Source organism: Triticum urartu, chromosome 6A (assembly GCF_056163025.1).
Source record: "Triticum urartu cultivar PI428250 chromosome 6A, HENAU_Tu73, whole genome shotgun sequence".
Lineage (NCBI taxonomy): Eukaryota > Viridiplantae > Streptophyta > Magnoliopsida > Poales > Poaceae > Triticum > Triticum urartu.
This window is the reverse complement of record NC_141878.1, coordinates 572,635,407-572,654,294: the sequence shown is the minus strand read 5'-3', so window position 1 is coordinate 572,654,294 and position 18,888 is coordinate 572,635,407. Positions and strand designations below refer to the sequence as shown.

Genomic DNA, 18,888 nt, shown 5'->3' with positions numbered 1-18,888 from the left:
CAAAAAATGCTAGAAAAAATAAAAAAATCTGAATTTATTTTTTAGTATACATAGTCAACCGATATACTCGCATATGAAGTTTCACGAAGAAATCACATCTGTAGTAATTTAGGCAAAAATGAAAAAATCGAAACTAATCGAAGCTATATTAAAAGACACTGTTTAATGAACAGTATGATCGCATTTGTATTTTCTTCACTAAAAATATCATGGATATCAATACATCATGAAACTTCACACGTGAGTAAAATGACCGACTAAAGTTTATACCATAAATTTCAGATTTTTTTTATTTTTTCTAGTATTTTTTTATGAATTTACTATTCAATGGGTGTGTGCGCATCCATGTTCACCTTTGTATTTTCGAATTAAAGCGGGCAAAAATCATCTTGAATGTTGAGGGCGGAAAAGTAAGCAACCCAAAGTTGAGACGCGCTCAAGGCACAGCCCCACACGCGACCAACACATAAAGAACGTTGCTGTCCGATCAGTTTTAGAGTCATGGACGTCTCGTGAGTGAACTTAATTACCTTTATTTGTCTGCAGCTAGCTAAGCAAAGCAAAAGTATTCCCCACAAAAAGATAAAGAAACTCGAAAATATTTTCTGCGAAATCATTCAGATACAGAGGCTTGAAAGGGAATCATCACAAGTAGTATAATTTTTTGAACGGAATTATGACAAGCAAGGCAATCTCAAGTCTCATAGGCACAAACCAAGTGAGAAATTCTGCTGTAGAAAAAACCCCTGAGAATTTGTACCATTCTCGTCCATTAGTAAATCCCCAGAACAGCACAAAGGTAAGCACAGTAATAAAGTTAGATAACACAGAAACTACTAATCCATTTCATTCCTCTGCAAAAATTACAAATGAACATGTGTACAGATTCATACAAGGAGTAGTATCATTTTTATAAGGCTTTGAAGACATTTCAGACAAGGTTTAAATTAGCTCCTTTTCAGTTATCTGAAACGATTTATAAAAATAAATGGAGGGAGAATCTGCTGGATAAACGGATCCAAGCATCGGTGCGCGCGAAATAGAGGCGCACCGTTCACCACTAGTGACTAGTGAGCTGCGTACTACCAGCTGCGAAGCAGAGCAGGTGAGCAGCGGCCGGCCGCCGTCACGCGGTCACGGTTAGGCGGCCCAGCCTGGACGGCCGGGGCTTGAAGTCGCGGCAGCGGCGGTGGTCGCTGCCGCCGGAGGACGGCAGGCTGACCAGCCGCAGCAGGTGCGCGCGCAGGACGGACCGGCCCTTGCCTGTCCTGCCTCCCGCAGCGACGTCACCGCTCCTGGTGATCCCCTCGACGCGCACCGTTGCGCTGGCGCCCAAAGCCGCCCGGCTGGACGACGGCGGCGACGACGTCTGCGGTCGGCCCCGTGGGTTGCGGTGGCGGGTGCAGCGGAAGGAGCCCGGGTGGTTCGTCGGCGAGCATAGGCAGGTGAGCTTGGTGCCACTGGGAGCCGCGCATGGCGGCCTCGAGCTCGTGGATGGGTTCGCCATGGTGGCCTGGGCGTCTGATTCTTTTTGGATTCTTTGTTGGTTTGTCGACGGAGCTTAGATGAGGAGCGGTGGTTGCGGGTGGAGTCGTGCGCTTCTCGGGGGCGCGCTCTCCGTTTTATAAGCTTGCCGGTCGCCGCAGGGCCCGCGACGACGCATACGTGTGTGTGCGGGGCTTGGTGGCGACGTTTTTCCTGTGTGCGTGTGAAGTGTAAACCACTAGGCAAGTGCCACAAATTATCTCCCAAACCATATATTATATGGTTATAAGCGTAGGTTAGGTTCGGTTTGGTATAAATTAAGGTCAGCTTCACGCGTAGGAGTAGAGTAATTTGTTCCTCCACGTAGTATGTCGCCGAGCTACAAACATGGTGAAGTATGGGAAGCCATGGATCAAACTGAACGCAGGGCAAAGTGTTATTTTTTTTTCAGAAGAGCTGAGCTCATGCATAATCTTTAACCCTTTTCGAGAAGAAATTAATCCCATCTTATATAAAATAAAACTAGAAACTCCATCTGCGTTCGGTGTAGCCCGACATCAGCAGTGGAAATCAAGCACTCACTCGAGCTCCCTCCACCACTAGCATTCATCTTCTCTAGCCAAAAATATATCGTACCGACCGGCACTCATTGTTTTATCCGCGACCACGGCGCCGACATCTCTAAGAACAGCTCTAGTAGATCCCGCATCCAACCTCGACCCATAAAATAACCGCCAAAATGCGGTCAGGTCAAAAAAACAGCCCGATTAGACCACGCATTATGCCCCGGCCCGCAAAAAGTTTTAGGGGACGCGGCAAAATCCTGATCTCAACCCGGGAAAACGTGGGTTTCGCCTCCGCCGCTGCGGTGCCCTGTATATAAGCGGAAGCGGTTGGTGGGAGGACATTTCATCCCGCGCTTTTTCCCACCAACCACCTCTTCTCTCCCCCCTCGCGCCGCCGCCCAAGATTCAGGCGAACACAGCCGGCAGGAGCACGCCGGAAGGCCGCCACGCGCACGAGGCCTCCTCTCCCTCCCCCCCCCTGCGTCGGGGAACCGCCGGATTTGCAGATCTGCGGCACTTCATCCCGGGCCGCCGAATTTGGCCTTTTCCCGCCGCCGGTTGCGGCCTCAAGCGATGGAGTGGTCGGAGAGCCTCTCCCGCAGCCCAGGCAAGAGCGCATCGCCGCATGCAGGTGCGGGTTCGTCCGCCCGCCGCCGCCGAAGGTTTGCAGGCATGGATTCGTCCGGCCGTCCACCGGGCTCGGCGCTCGCGCAACGCCTTTGTGGCTTGCCGATGCCGCTCATAGAGTGCGACGACTGCACGAGGAAAGTGTTGCGGCTCACTTCGAGCACGCCGAAGCACCCCGGATGGGTGTTCTTCAAATGCGAAAACGACGGGGTACATGCACCTGTGGTAGCTCGTTTCATAGTTCATTCTCTAGTTCAATTGCGGTAGCTCACTTCGAGCTTGCTCATTCTTTTGTGTAGGACGATGGATGCTTATTTTGGTTTTGAGAAGGCCAATACATTGATTTGTTGATAGAAAGAAACTTAATAAATGTTAGTGCACTCCTTAGTACAATCGAAGGCAATGATGCGACTGCATGTGCAACTAGAGGGGAAGCAACATCTACTTCTTCCAAACCAAAGATGAAGAAAGAAGAATGCAAAATCAAGAATCCACAGATCAACAACCACATGGTCCATGTGGTAAGCTAACTGAAAAAAAGAATCCACAGATCAACAACGAATGCATGGAGAAGATATTAGTCCAACTAGTGAGAGCAGTTATGGAAGTTGGAAATCTTCTAAAATGCATACTTGTAGTTCTTGTTTTCTTTGGTCTTGCTATTCTAGCAAAGATTTGGTGATATCTTTTGTATCCAATGTTGTTAAATAAGAAAAGCAATGCAATATGCAAGATCAAATTAACTTGCAAATTTAAGTTCTACAGGTCGGGAGATGCTGCGCCCGATTAGACGCCGCAACCCCAACCCGTAAAAAAGCATATTTCAAGAATATTCTTTTTACAGATCCATTATGCGGATTCTGCATACGCGGCCGTCCGCGCCGGCTCGCAAAGACGTTTTCCGGCGACCTGCATAAACATTTTGCAGGTCGGGAGGATGCGGGGTTTGCTAGAGTTACTCTAAGTCCGACAGTACTCGATCGAGCAGCTACGGGCGTGCATGAATCGGCCGTGACTCAGAGCGCCCAACTTTCGCATCGGCTCTCGTACGACCCTCATGTCGTGCCTAACCATTTTGTTTTGTTATTAACTGCAACTAGTCTAGCGTGCCAGTACTAACTCAATTATTGGCTTACTGCTTGCGTGGAATTTCTTCAGCTAAAACTCTCATATGCATGCACGCATCTGGATCGTCCTTGTCATCGCGTGTATGTACAGTCAGACAGAGAGAGCAGCACGCACACAACCGTGCATGCACGTGCTATCTCTGTCATCGGGCCGGGGATCGGAGCTAGTCCAGTGCAGATCGAGTTAGACTGACTAATTTTCTGTGCGTACAGAAGAATCGGCCAAGAGGTACCAATTTTGCTTTAGAATTATTTACATGCAAGCACGCCAATAGTAGAATTATCTAGGTACAAGGTGCAGGGACATACTCCTACTTAACTAGCTACTTCCTCGACTGAAAAATTTTGTCCCTCAAATCAATGTATCTAGCATCAAGTTAGTGCTAGATACAGGATAAACTTGAAACAAACTTTTTCAGACAAAGGAAATACTACTAGGAAGGAACCTAATGTAATTAGACAAGTGCTAGTATGTCGCGATGATCGACTTGATTAAGCTGAGCATTGCATGCTGGTGGTAAGCTAAAACCCCGGGCTCTTGAAAGTCAGAGAGACAATTCCAAGCCATGACTATGACATGTGGTTTACTTACCAGATGACTACTACTGTATATACTCCCTCCGTTTTAAAATATTTGTTTTTTTGAGATTTTAAATGGACTACCACATACGGATGTATATAGTCATATTTTAGAGTGTAGATTCACTCATTCGGCTCCGTATGTAATCACTTGTTGAAATCTATAGAAAGACAAATATTTAGAAACAGGGGAGTACTATTCATCTTCTCATACTAGACCAATTCAAGCGTGCATGCAGCTACTCTTGATAAGCTTGATTCAACCGTCAGCTCTTTACGTTTTCTGTTTTGAGAAATACTATGTGTGTAGGTCAGGTGAGGTCGCCATCTGCATCCTCAAATTGCACTCCCCGACCAAACCTTTTCGCAGGACCAGTATCTTTCCTCCAGCTACCCAGCAGCTTAATTGCAGATGACCGACCATCAATAACGTCCCTAACTTGCAAATGCTTATCCAAACAGAAACAAAGCTATTTTCCCTTCAAATTTATTTGTCCAAACCAGAATTGTACCAGTGGGATGTTGCGCGGGCCAGGGGCATATGGCCGGCCATGCCTGCCGATCGAGCTCAACATGAAGCCAAAATTAAGGTGATACTGATCATAGCCTAGAGAGAGCAGGCAGACATCTTTAAACTGCGACAACAACATCTTACCCGCCAAAAACTGTGCTTAAAACGACTACTATACATGTACCTGGTAGCTGGGATCTCCTGTGGCAGATAGCAATAACTAGCCAACTAATAACATGAAAACAACCCATTTTCTTTTTAGTTTTTGCATGGGATGGAACCGACTCTGTGTTCACCAAGTACGCTTAATGCAGAGAATTCAGAAACGGTAAACCTCATCATCTTCAGAGGAAAACAATCATTGTGATGAGATGTACATGATCAAAACCAAGCAAACAAATGAACCACTCTTCAACGTAAGTATACACTATTAGTAGTCCTTGTAATCTAAGATAGTATAAGCAGGATAGATGCATGATGATCAGAACAGGGATGGAGGACCATTTTGTTTTTTTTTGGAAAAGGGGTGACTCCCCGGCCTCTGCATCAGAAAGATGCATACGGCCCTCTTATTAGCCAAAAAGTAGTGTCCACATGGTGCCAAAGGTCTCAAAAATCAAAGCACAAACAGCTCACACAGAGCCAAAAAGGGGCTAGAAACACCAACTAGCCTAGAAAAGACGCCACAACCGGCTGGCTAAAAATAGATAGGAGATCAAGCTATCCTATTACATGACCGCCATCCAAACCGGTTGAAAATATCCCGAGCTACCATCTCCCATCGGAAAGACCCAGTAACCAAATGCTCCCTGGCCTCCGTCTGGGTGAGTAGCGACCACGAACGGATCAGTCCCGCAGTTCGGAATATGACCTGTAAAAAGTGTATACATGATATTCTGCTAAAAACCAAGTCATTTCTGCAAGTCCAGATAGTCCACAGTAAAGCACAAACTCGAACCCGAATATGTCTCGCTAAGTTACGCTCAATCCCATTAAGCCATGTCCCAAATAACGCAGAAACAGAATTCGGTGGAGTGATACTAAAAGCAATGTGGATCGTCTGCCAAAGTACCTTGGCTAACGGGCAATCAAAAAAGAGATGTTTGATAGTCTCATCCCGATCACAGAAACTACACCTAGTAGGTCCTGTCCAATTACGCTTCAAGAGATTGTCCTTCGTTAAAATAACTTGTTTATGGACAAACCACATAAACACTTTTATTTTCAAAGGAACTTTGACATCCCAAACATGCTTGGACGTAGGAATGGAGTGTGAGTTAATAACATCAATATACATTGATTTAACCGTGAATACTCCAGATTTAGTCGGTTTCCAGCGTAATTCATCGGGTCGTTGTGTAAGCTGGACTTCCATCAGTCTCCTAACTAGATGGAGCCATTGTTCCCAACGATTACCCGCTAGCGTACGTCTGAACTGAATATTAAAGGGGATCGATTGAAAGACCGATGCAACGAACACCTCACGTCGTTGCACAATACGGTATAACGACGGATATTGGATAGCCAATGGTGTGTCGCCGAGCCAAGTATCCTCCCAGAAACGTGTACTCGTGCCGTTTCCAATAACAAACTTCGTCCTATTGAACAAAGACTGTTTGACTTTCATCAAGCCTTTCCAGAAAGGCGAATCGGTCGGCCTAACAGTGACCTGGGACAAAGTTTTTGTCTGGAGGTACTTGTTGCGAAGGATTTGAGCCCACATAGCGTCATTCTCCAATGAGAGCTTCCACAGCCACTTGCTAAGAAGGCATTTATTCTTAACTTCTAGATTCTCAATACCTAGACCTCCTTGGTCTTTTGGTCTACAGATGATGTCCCATTAGCAAGCCGATATTTTCTTTTAAGCTCATCACCCTGCCAAAAGAAGCGCGATCTATAGAAGTCCAGTCTCTTCCTAACCCCAACTGGGACCTCAAAGAACGATAGGAGAAACATTGGCAGACTCGTGAGCACCGAGTTAATCAGGATTAATCGGCCTCCGTATGACATGAGCTTACCCTTCCAAGAGCTCATTTTTTTCTCAAACCGATCCTCGATGCACTTCCACTCTCTGTTAGTCAGCCTACGATGGTGGATTGGAATCCCCAGATAAGAGAAGGGTAACTCGCCCAACTCACACCCAAACAATTGTCGATAAGCCTCCTGTTCATCTTTGGCCCTACCAAAGCAGAACAGCTCGCTCTTATGAAAGTTAATCTTTAACCCGGTCAATTGTTCAAATAGGCATAGCACCAGCTTCATATTTCTCGCCTTGGCCAAGTCATGCTCCATAAAGATGATTGTATCATCAGCGTACTGAAGGATTGATACTCCTCCATCAATAAGATGAGGTACCAATCCCCCTACTTGACCATTTTCCTTAACCCTTCCTATCAAAATTGCTAACATGTCCACCACAATGTTGAACAAGATAGGGGACATCGGATCTCCTTGTCTTAGGCCTTTATGTGTCTGGAAGTAATGACCTATGTCATCATTAACTTTAATTCCCACACTACCTTTTTGCGTAAATGATTCAACCTGTCGGCGCCAGGCTTCGTCAAAACCTTTCATACGCAATGACTGTTGGAGGAATGGCCATTTGACCTTATCGTACGCTTTCTCGAAATCCACCTTAAAAATTACTCCATCTAATTTTTTGGAATGGATTTCATGGAGTGTTTCATGCAGGACGACCACCCCTTCAAGGATGTTTCTGTCCGGCATGAAAGCAGTTTGAGACTGCTGCACCACAGAATGCGCAATCTGTGTGAGTCTGTTTGTCCCGACCTTGGTGAAAATTTTGAAACTAACATTAAGGAGACAAATCGGCCGGAATTGCTCAATCCTCACCGCGTCCGTCTTCTTGGGAAGCAGTGTGATAGTCCCAAAATTCAATGGAATAATTGAAGCTGGCCACAAAACAGATCATTGAACATAGGTAGTAAATCCCCCTTAATAATGTGCCAGCACTTTTTATAAAACTCTGTCGGGAATCCATCCGGGCCGGGAGCCTTATTGTTTTTCATCTGCGCAATGGCATCAAACACCTCCTTCTTCGAGAACGGGGCAAGCAGAATATTATTATCGGCAGCCGAAAGCTGAGGCACATCCTCAGTCCTGGACTCATCGAGGGACACACAATTATCCTTCGGAGATCCAAACATCTGCTTATAGTAGTCGGTAATATATGATTTTAGGTTGTCCTGACCTAAAATGGTACCCTCGTCTTGCTCAAGCTGAAAGATACGCTTCTTTCTGTGCTTGCCATTGGCTATCAAATGGAAGAACTGAGTATTCGCGTCCCCGTGGACTACTTTGCATACTTTAGCATGCAAAGCCCACTTCAATTCTTCTTCGCGGAGCAGTTCTTTCAGCCTCTTCTCCGCCTCATTTTTAGCCTGAAGCTCAGTTGGCGCTAGGATATTGGATTCGGCCTATATGTCCAGGGCCTGTATAAGAGCAAGGAGTCTATCATTTTCCATCTTATACACACCACTGAGGTTCTTAGCCCAGCCCCGTAAGAAACTCCTTAAATGCCTAATTTTATTCTGCCAACGCTCTAACGCAGTCTTGCCTCCAAGACCTCTAGCCCACTCCCGGGTGATCAAATCCAAAAACCCCTCACGTTCAAACCATGACATCTCGAAGGAGAAGGTGTTCTTGTTACCCACATGGTTCGGCTCCCCTAAGTCGACGAACAATGGGGTATGATCAGATATGCCCCTTGAAAGAGCTTGCACCGTAACCAGAGGAAACTTTTGTTCCCACTCCACGCTCGCAAGCACTCGATCAAGTTTTTCATAGGTTGGGTGTGGCAAAGCATTAGCCCAGGTGAACTTTCTACCGGAAAGCTCTATCTCTTTCAGATCCAAGCTTTCAATAATAGTATTGAACATGAACGACCATCTGCCGTCAAAATTGTCATTGTTCTTCTCGTCTCTCCTCCTGATGATATTGAAATCACCTCCAACTAAAATTGGAAGCTGTTCTACCCCACAGATACGAACCAGGTCCACCAGAAACTCCGCTTTAAGCTCGGGCTGTGCGGCACCATATACCGCCACCAAAGCCCAGTTAAAACCATCTATCCTAGACCTGACTCGAAACTTCACCGCGAAGTCGCCCATCACTACACTTCGGCCTTCAAGCGAATCGCATCTCACACCCAGTAAGATACCACCCGACCTTCCCCGCGGAGGGAGGCAATGCCAATCAAAGTCAATACCACCCACCAACGAAGAGAGGAACTGGGGTGCAAAGTTATCTCTACCCGTCTCCGATAGAGCAACAAAATCTAACCTGTGCTCTAAAGCTGCCTCAGCAAGGAATCTTCTTTTAGCCAAGTCCTTCAGACCTCTGCTATTCCAAAATATTCCTCTCATAATTCATCATGGAATTTTTTAGTGGTTCGAATCCTAGCACTCCTACGAATGGCGGAATCTGGATAGATCTTCCGATTCCACTTACGCTTAGGTTTACTAGTTTCTGTCGCCCGGTCCTCATAACCGGGTTCACAAATATTACTATCCTCAGTCTGTAAGGGAACATCATCTTCGTCAGAGTCATGATTGTGTGGTGCTAAATCCGCACATAGCTTATCTAGCACTCTGACCCCTAACTCATCAATCTCATCATCCTTCATTGGTTTAACGGCTGCAAGGTTATGAATAGTCTCTAGGGCACGTTCCGCCTCCAAATCTAATAAGTCATTCACCGAATTGGAAATCTCACTATCCGTAGCCCCTAGTGAAACTCCTAATTGGTTTGCATTATTTATAATGTCCTCATTAGAAAAATGCAATAAGGAATTAGATATGTTGACGGACATACCGGAAGACAAAGCAGCCTCCTGAAGCTTGGCCGCCCTCATAGCGCACCGCTGCTGCATATCATCTATCTCGGGGACGTCCAGGATGCGAGCACTCATCCGTCTCCCCTCGGTGATCGGGTCCGGGATCCCGCCAAATGCGACCACCTCCTCCCTAGTAACACCTGGCATAGAGCCCCTCGAAGGCTCTACCGGGGTTACCAGAGAAGGCATCTGCGGGCTCCCGATCCCCTTAGACGGGAGTCCCACACTAGGGACCCTGGTCATGGGTAGGGACGGAGAGGAGGTGATGACGGGGGCCGCCTGCCCGCGCCCTCCTCCGATCTCAGCCGCAGGCTCAGACGCATGAGCCATCGGCGAGGGGGAGACGATCCTCCTGATCGTCGAGGGTGAAGGGGGAGCCAAGGCCTCCTGCCCCAGCGCCCCCCCCCAGCTCCGCTGCTGCCGCTGTGGTTACCGCCACCGTCGGGGAAGCAGGAGCCGAGGCTGCCTGCCTCGGGATCCCGCTCCTCGTACCGGCCGACCCACACTGGGCCGGCATGACCGACGCCGCCGAGGGCGTGGTGGGGTGAGGAGAAGGCGAGGCCACCTGCCCCGAAGCCCCTTCCCCACAACCCACGTTGCCCATAGACGTCGACACCGGAGTCGCGTCCGCCTGGGGCACCAGTGCAAGAGAAGCTCCCTCCAGGCTCCTCTCCGTAGCTCCGACCATAGTCCTAGCCTGGCGACCCGCAGACAAACCAGCCTCCCCCTCGAACTCCAACGGGGGAAGCGTGTGCTCAAGACAATCATCAGAATCTACCCGGTCACTCCATAATCTCGGAGGTGCCGAGGCTGGCTCAAAGGACCCAAAACGCAGAGTAGTCATGGACACCGCTGGGGAAACCGTAGGCTCAACCCCGGTCCCATCCCCGTGTAACTGAGAAGAACCATTAGACCCCTCGCGTGTGGGCTCATATGACGGTGCCCCCTTGGCCCCGGCATTGCCATCACTGTCTTGCATGTCAACATCATTACCATTAACCGCGTCATCAAATAAATCCGTGTCCTCAAACTCGATGTCTAGCGGGAACACCACTCCCCTGTAAGTCCAGTTGACCTTATCGGGCACAAACTCAATATCCAGAACACTCACTAATATCCGGGCCACCCCATGGGCACGTGTGAAAGCCATATCCACTTTTTCTGTCTTCCCCACCATAATGCCCATGCTAGCCACCACTCGAGCGTCCTGCAGAGGCTTAGAAGGAGCTCCTGTAAACCGCAACCAGACCTGCGTAAGCGGCTGCCCCTTAGGCTCAACCTGCTTCCACTCATGGAACTCCAAGATACACGTAGTACCGGGAACTCGACACAGGCCAAAGCTCAACAATCTCTGCAAATCATCCACAGTTGGGAACTCAACCTTAAAAGACATGTCCTCGATAAGCACCAGTTCCCATCGAAAATCCCCGGGAGCCAACTCCTGAAGCCTCCTCACAATCTGTCCCTCAGTCACCTCGCCCTGGGTTGCTTTCACAATCCCGGTAGCCAAGCTCAGGGTATCCTCCGGGACCTCTCTCGCCGCCGGGGACTCGAAAAACATGAGCTCAGCACAATAGACTCCATAAATGTTCAGCGTCGGAGGCAGGTCCCGCATCAACGGGCACTCCCCGGAATCGTGTACCGGCTTGCCACACGTCTCACACAGTTGGGCCACACATTCAGCAATGAAGTGACCCTTCTCACCGCAGCGGTAACAAAGCATCCTTTCCTTCTTTCGAGCATATTTGGACGCCCTTTCAGTAGCCTCCTCCACCGTCCCAGCCTTAGGAACCTCGACACAGGCCCCGGCGTTTACCTCCATCGGCTGGGGCTCGGTGGGTGTATGTTCATCCTCCGCTGTAAATGCCGCGGGATCAACTGCCCTGGGCGGGGGCGGTCGACGAAACCTCCCACGACCCCCACCCCGACCACCACGATGGCCACGAAATCCTCCTCTCTGACGGTGATCCGGGCCGGAAGCCCCCTCAACGAAACCACCTGCCGGGCCGAGAAACGGTCTCTCAGCAGACCCGTCACTCTGCCAGGCATAGCCCCGGCCGCCCCCCGTGGATGAAGACCCACGATGCTGTCCCTCTCCATACGCGTCCGAACCGTCGTCCCCCCACTGACCTCGGGGCGGGTCAAAGGACTCTGTCGTGTTGGAGTTCTGTCTCGTTTGCAAAGATCCCGAACGATCCTGAGCAGGCCGCGCGACGTAGTGCGGTGGAGGCTTGGCACGAGGCTGGTTGCCGACAGATGGTGCAGCTCTTGAGACCGCACCACCCCGACTCGGTGCCGCCGCATCCGGCGCCGAGGGCCGTGCCCCGCCCCGACCCGCAGCCGGTTGCACACCGGTCGTCACGCCCGGTGCCGGGGGCCGAGTCCCGCCCCGGCCCACAACCGTCGGCGCGGCAACCACTCCGGGAGCCGGAGGTCGCGGCCCGCCCCGACCGAGCGAAGGCAGCGGCGGCACTTGCCCTGGCCGGTGGGCGCCCAGATTGCCTGCTCCACGACCAGGGAAGCCGGGCACCGCGCCATCACTCGCCGGTGCCCCACGTCCGGTAGATACAGCTGTCGGCGGCGCAGCCCTGCCCCGACCCGCGGGAACCCTCGCGACGGTTTTCTTGGCCGGCGGCGCTGCCGCCCCGCAGCCAACCATAGACCGGAGCGGCGTGATCCTCTTCGCCCGACCCGAACCACACGGCGGGAACCCCGGAGTCCCTCGCCGAAGAACCCTAGCGCTAGCAGTCGACGGCGCGATAGCAGAAGGGAGAGATGTCGCTGCGATCGTGCATGGGGGGTCGCTACGTAGGAGATTCAGGGTCGGTCTAGCCTGGGCCACATACCCAGCCATCCCAGGCCCATCTCCTCGCCTCCCCAACCGACACAAAGTCAATACGTTTGTTTACTGGAGAGAGCAATGCAACCGTGAAATCGAGTATACCTCAGATTAACACACACACACACACACACACACACACACACAGAGAGAGAGAGAGAGAGAGAGCAACATAAAAATTATACAAGAAAATTGATGCATGGCTCGTTTACTCTCCAGGGTCCACGTTCTAGAACATGATATGTACTATCTGATGAGTAAAATACCTGTGGCCAGGCTTAGAGTTGGTGCCGGACTTCGTTGTTGTTCTTGCCCTGCGCACAACGTTCACCCTAGTAAATAACTACAGACATATACAACTATTGTTTGAGCAATAATCCAAAACCATCCATCCATAGATTCAGCAAGACGAGCAATATCCAACTAATGGAGAGATAAACTTAAGACCTAAATCCAGAGTAATTTCAGGTTGGCCGTTGAACAAATTTTTTCTTCCAGAAGGATGAGAAACCTCTGGCCTCTGCATCAATTGATGCACACAGTCGTAAGCTGTCTGTTGAACATAACCATGGGTTTTTCTTTTATTTATATACATCACAGTCTACTTTATTTGGTCGTCGGATGGATTCATTACCCTAGATCTTTAGTACGAATTGTTCAAACAAGATTTTTCTGTGGAAAATCTTGCCACCACTAGCTAATTAATTACTTCTCGCCTGAATATCTTTTCCTCTCCCGGAGCTCATACCCACGGTTGGAAATTTGCACGGTTGCAATAGTAATCAGATTAAATATTGATGATGAAGATCGGTCAATCCTTGATGTAACACTGACGACGATGTGCAGGCAGAGCAAGTATGTTGCTACTCCTCATTGCAATGCATGTGTGCATGAGCTGTATGGAAAGTTGATAGAACAACTAGCGTACGTACGTGGAATCCGCCTGTGCTGACTGGCAAACGGTGACCGATATACTATCTATCTAGTGGAGCCAATGAAAGAGAGCTGGAAGACCTAGAAAATTATGCACTTGGCTAATTAGTTTGGAATTTGGATGAACTTCAACTGTTCCGGAAAAATCAGAATCAAAAAACATATCCATCGTATGATGAATGTCATAAGAGTTAAAAAAAAGGTGATTTCAGAAACCGGCTGGTACAATGTGTGGACCATGGACGATTCGAACAAGGAAATATCATGAGATTTGGCTTTTCAAAGAGCCGATCAAAATTATTTCTGAATCATACAGGAGAAGTGCATGAGAAATATATTGCCTATAGTGGAATATACCCGTTGAGTTTGTAGTTGCAGCAGCTTCCATTCCTTGTGCCCCTGTACTGCCGGTCCTCCCTTCTGGTTACGGCAGAACTGCAGTGACTTACTCCTACTGTAATGGACTTGTCAAATTTGCAACGAGGTCTCCTAAACCATTTAATTCTGGAATGTCAGCATCGAACGATGCCTAAGCAAGTCAGCCGTCACAATAACTTGATCAGATGATAAAACAAGCAAATCAACATTGGACTTCATAACTGTCAAGAAAAAAAAAACATTGGACTTTGTACTATTTTTCTACGGAATAATTGAGCAGGCTTGGACCTGAACATGGACGCACGGACACATCGGCCCGGCTCGGCATGCATCTAGGCGCAGAGCTTTGCCCGCAGACCAGGGCACCATCAAGTCAGCACAACACACACTGTGCTACTAACCCGGCCGGCTGTAAAAGCTCAGAATTGCCTTTCATCATTTCATGGAAACTGGTTGTGGTTTTCCAATGTGTCGGGACAGATACGTACGAGTTCCGTTGGTCCGGAGGGGAAATGTTCAACAAAGGCGCACGAATGTAAACGGCTTGTGCCGGACGCAACCGGCCGAACAGGTGGGGCCGCCATGCACGCGGCCGGAGACTCAGTTTTAAGCTAAGCTAAGTTGGCATGGCAACAAATGAGCTAAATCAGTTAACTACTACTCCTTTGTGTCAAAAACGCTTTTATATTATGAAATTAAAGGAGCAGCACAAAGTACTTTCTGCGTTTGATTCTGTGCATGCATGGCGCCAGACAACTGCGTCTGCACCGTAGAGAGTGGGACGTTGGGAGGAGATTCCATTCGCTATGAACTGGTTGGGTATTGACATCGAAGTGGCATGTCCCCGTCGTGTGCTCCCTTTGACCTGTAATGCCGGTTCTAGGTTACGCAGACGTGTACAGGTTCAGAGTCTGTTTGCAACATAAAGTCCACTTCCCTTGGCTTAGGGTAATATAATGGCTAGGCTGGCCTGTATAACAGGGCAACATGCCAATGTCAACCATGTGATCTTAATTTAGTCTGAACTCTGGGCTTTGTATAGTCTCATACGGATCTTTGGAGATTCGTGTCATGTGGAAACAACAGACAATTAATTGTGATGCACTGATGTGGCGTGGCTGATTCGAGCATATCGGGCGCTTCAACAGTTGACAGGTAAAAATTCTAAACTGCACCAAGGGTGAAACAACTGCATACTGAATGTTGGGTCAGAGGCGAACAACCTATGGTTGGATGGTTATGTCGACAGTTGTATTCCCAGTCCATCAGGATTCAAATCCTGATGCTCGCATTACTACGGAATTCATTTCAGAATTTCCAGCGATGTGATGAGTGTAGAGTATGTATCTTTTCTTCTCGCGGATAATTTAGAGAGCTGTATTCAAACAAAGACATTTCACTGGAACTAGAGGGCATGTAGTGCTGTTTTGCATATTTTTCAGGATCCTTGATCTCTAAAATGGAAACAATATAGGAATACCACATTATTGTGGTGAGTGAAGTAATGGTCGTTTGAACTAAGGTGCTAGCGATACGAACGAATGTGCGCAGAGAGAAGAAAACCAAACCCAGCTTACACATTCAGACAAAATGTTTAGATTTTATCTTCGGGCCAGTCTCAGTAACTTAGTGCATCCCTAACTGAATCCTAAAAAATCCTTCTTAAATCTTAATTACTCAAATATTTCAAGTTAAGAAAAAATGTGAGTAGCTAATCAAACCCTCCAATCCAACTCCTCAAAATCTAAATTGTGCACACACATATAATTCAAAACTCAAACTGAAATTAGACTAAGACCACAAAGTGCATAATTATACATAATACTAGTTCGTAACACAACATCATAGTTCATAGATATCACTTATTTTGCAGCAAGATAAAGCTAAACTGGGCTTTGATCCGGGGAGGAGCCGAGGTTTATGACCGCCGACGGCGGATCGCCAGAACCCTTGTCGGAGTCGAGCGCATTGAAGACTGTGCGGTGTCGATGCCCCTCAGCCAAGAGCCGATGGTTGGCCTCCATCTCACGCTCGTCCGCGATGGACTGCTCGAAAGCTTGCTCGACCGCCATAAACTCCTCTTGGGCAACAGTCCCGGCAACTGCCTCCGCGTCGGCGGGATCTGCCACGATCCGCGCCTTCGTCGCTCGGTCCTCCTCCTTATCGAGCAATGCCCGCTCATACTTCCGTTCTGCCTCGTCCCACGAGAGGGGGTGGATTTGGTTGCTGGCGCCGCTCTCGTCCTTTGTTTCCTTCTCATTTGACTCACATCTCTTTCTCTTCCTTGGCTTCCTTCGCCATGGCCACGGTGAGCTGTGTCACCTCCCGTTTGTCGTCGAAGTCGTCGTCTGAGGATGATGAATCGATGGGGATGACCTCCGACGTGGCGACACCCCACCACCTTGCCATAATAGGCGGTAAGCCATGGCGATTAGAGCGATGTCAGTGACAGTTTGGGGAGTCTGCGTCAACGAATTGGGGAGAAATGGGGGCGACAAGGAAGGGTCTAGGGTTTGGGCGGGGCATCGACGCAAATTTACCGGCATGGGGGGTCAATTTGGTCGCTCGCCACCCGTTGAACTGTTTTTTCCAATGAGAGGAGCAAAGAGGAGATTCGAGGAGGGTGTGAGCTGCTCAAATTTGAGCTGAAAAGGCTTCTTCTGATGGTTAACTCCTCAAATTTTCGAGTAGTTATTGGTATAGGGTTTCCCGTTAGTTAGGGTTTAACGCCTCAAAATATGTCAATATGAGAAGTTCTTTTAGGATTTGATTAGAGATTCTTTTCTTTCTTCGATGGGTGATTAGAGATGTTCTTACTAGTTAGGCGCTCCCTTGAGAAGATTGCGAGCATTCTCGCCGCAGATCGCAGAATGCCTATTTAAGTAATGAAAATCCCTTCCCACAAAATATATGTCAACCTTTAAAGTCTGCAAGCCATGTGATTTGATTATAGAATAGCAACTGTGCAGGCTCCTTTTGGACCTCACTTGGAGAACTTAGTGGAGAAGTATCAGTCGGAGAATAATATTGCCAAGAATATACTGCTCCTAGCAGCGTGTGCACCGCGTCTGCTCGTGGGGAAAAAGCTGAGAAACTTAACTGGGTTACTAGAACAATAATAATAACTAATTAAAGCGGGCAAAAATCATCTTGAATGTTGAGGGCGGAAAAGTAAACAACCCAAAGTTGAGACGCCCTCAAGGCACATCCCCACACGCGACCAACACATAAAGAACGTTGCTGTCCGATTAGTTTTAGAGTCATGGACGTCTCGTGAGTGAACTTAATTACCTTCATTTTTCTGGAGCTAGCTCTTTTTTTTTTGCGGGTCTGGAGCTAGCTAAGCAAACCAAAAGTATTCCCCACAAAATGATAAAGAAACTCGAAAATATTTTCTGCGAAATCATCCAGATACAGAGGCTTGAAAGGGAATCATCACAAGTATAATTTTTTGAACGGAATTATGACAAGCAAGGCAATCTCAAGTCTGCACAAGCCATGTGAGAAATTCTGCTGTAGAAAAAAAAACCCTGAGAATTTGTACCCTTTTTGTCCATCAGTAAGTCCCTAGAAGAGCACAAAGGTAAGTAAGTACAGCAAGTTAGATAACACAAAAACTGCTACTCCGTTTCATCCCTCTGGAAAAATTACAAGGAAGATGTGCACAGAGGAGTACCCTAGTCATCACAGTACTAACAAAGCATTGATTCCAGAGTAGTACTGGATCCTAGGCTCGGAGCTAGTATCTGCTAGATAAACGGATCCAAGCGTCGGTGCGCGCGAAATAGAGGCGCACCGTTCACCACTACGAGCTGCGAAGCAGAGCAGAGGAGCAGCGGCCGACCGGCGTCACGCGGTCATGCCGAGGCGGCCCAGCCTGGACGGGCGGGGCTTGAAGTCGCGGCAGCGGCGGCGGTCGCTGCAGCCGGAGGAAGGCGGGCTGACCAGCCGCAGCAGGTGCGCTCGCAGGACGGACCGGCAAGGGCCGGTCCTGCCTCCCGAGCCGACGCCGGCGTTCCTGATGATCCCCTCAACGCGCACCGTCGTGCTCCTGCCCGAAGCCGCGGCCTGCTGCGAGGCCCGGCTGGACGACGGCGGCGACGACGTCTGCGGTCGCCCCTGCGGGTTGCGGTGGCGAGTGCAGCGGAAGGAGCCCGGGTGGTTGGTCGGCGAGCAGAGGCAGGTGAGCTTGGTGCCACTGGGAGACGCGCACGACGGCCTCGAGCTCGTGGATGGGTTCGCCATGGTGGCCTGGGCGTCTGACCCTTTTTGGATTCTTTGTTGGTTTCTCGACGGAGCTCAGGTCAGGAGCGGTGGTTGCGGGTGGAGTCGTGCGCTTCTCGGGGGCGCGCTCTCCGTTATATAAGCTCGCCGGTCACCGCAGGGCCCGCGACGACGCATACGTGTGTGCGTGTGACTTGGTGGCGACGTTTTTCCTGTGTGTGTGTCAAGTGTAATTGTGTAAACTAACAGGCAAGTGCCTGAAATTATCTTCCAAACCATATACTACTATATGGTAAAGCGCAGGGTTCAGCGTCAAAAAATAAAGCGCAGGGTTCGGATCAGTTTAGTTTTGTTTAAGGTCAGGTTCACGCGTAGGAGTAGAGTAATTTCTTCTTCCACGTACTACGTCGCTGTGCTACGGTGACGGTGAAGTATCAAAATGCACGCAGGGCAAAGTGTTGGTAAATTTTAAGGATATTTATGAACTGAAATTAAGAATGCTTATGTAGGTGTCTGATCCGATCTGAACTACTCCCTCCGTCCGAAAATACTTGTCATCAAAATGGATAAAAAGGAAACAGTATAATATTCTGCTGTTACCGTTCTGCTAGCAACACACGCATGCTCCATGTTGTAACATAAACTAAACTCTATTCCTCTGCTTAATTAATGAATAAGTCAAATCTTTTGCCCGTTTTCAAAGAAAGAAATTTGTTCTTATGTAGAATAAAACCAGAAACTCCATCTTCGTCTAGCTCTACATC

The 18,888-nt window shown here is 48.7% G+C and overlaps 2 protein-coding genes across 2 annotated transcripts; both read right to left on the bottom strand.

The window, feature by feature from the left end:
* Positions 1-822: 822 nt before the first annotated feature.
* LOC125512855 (uncharacterized) lies at positions 823-1,590 on the bottom strand. The gene has a single exon (XM_048677927.2). The coding sequence runs from the start codon at positions 1,505-1,507 to the stop codon at positions 1,127-1,129; it is 381 nt and encodes a 126-aa protein (XP_048533884.1). The 5' UTR covers positions 1,508-1,590; the 3' UTR covers positions 823-1,126.
* Positions 1,591-17,506: 15,916 nt separating this feature from the next.
* LOC125512853 (uncharacterized) lies at positions 17,507-18,251 on the bottom strand. Its single transcript, XM_048677926.2, has one exon. The coding sequence runs from the start codon at positions 18,143-18,145 to the stop codon at positions 17,750-17,752; it is 396 nt and encodes a 131-aa protein (XP_048533883.1). The 5' UTR covers positions 18,146-18,251; the 3' UTR covers positions 17,507-17,749.
* Between the last annotated feature and the right edge of the window lie 637 nt (positions 18,252-18,888).

What these genes read in the sequence shown, in the direction of transcription:
- LOC125512855 (XM_048677927.2), bottom strand. Translation starts at nt 1,507, where the DNA reads ATGGCGAACCCATCCACGAGCTCGAGGCCGCCATGCGCGGCTCCCAGT.
- LOC125512853 (XM_048677926.2), bottom strand. Translation starts at nt 18,145, where the DNA reads ATGGCGAACCCATCCACGAGCTCGAGGCCGTCGTGCGCGTCTCCCAGT.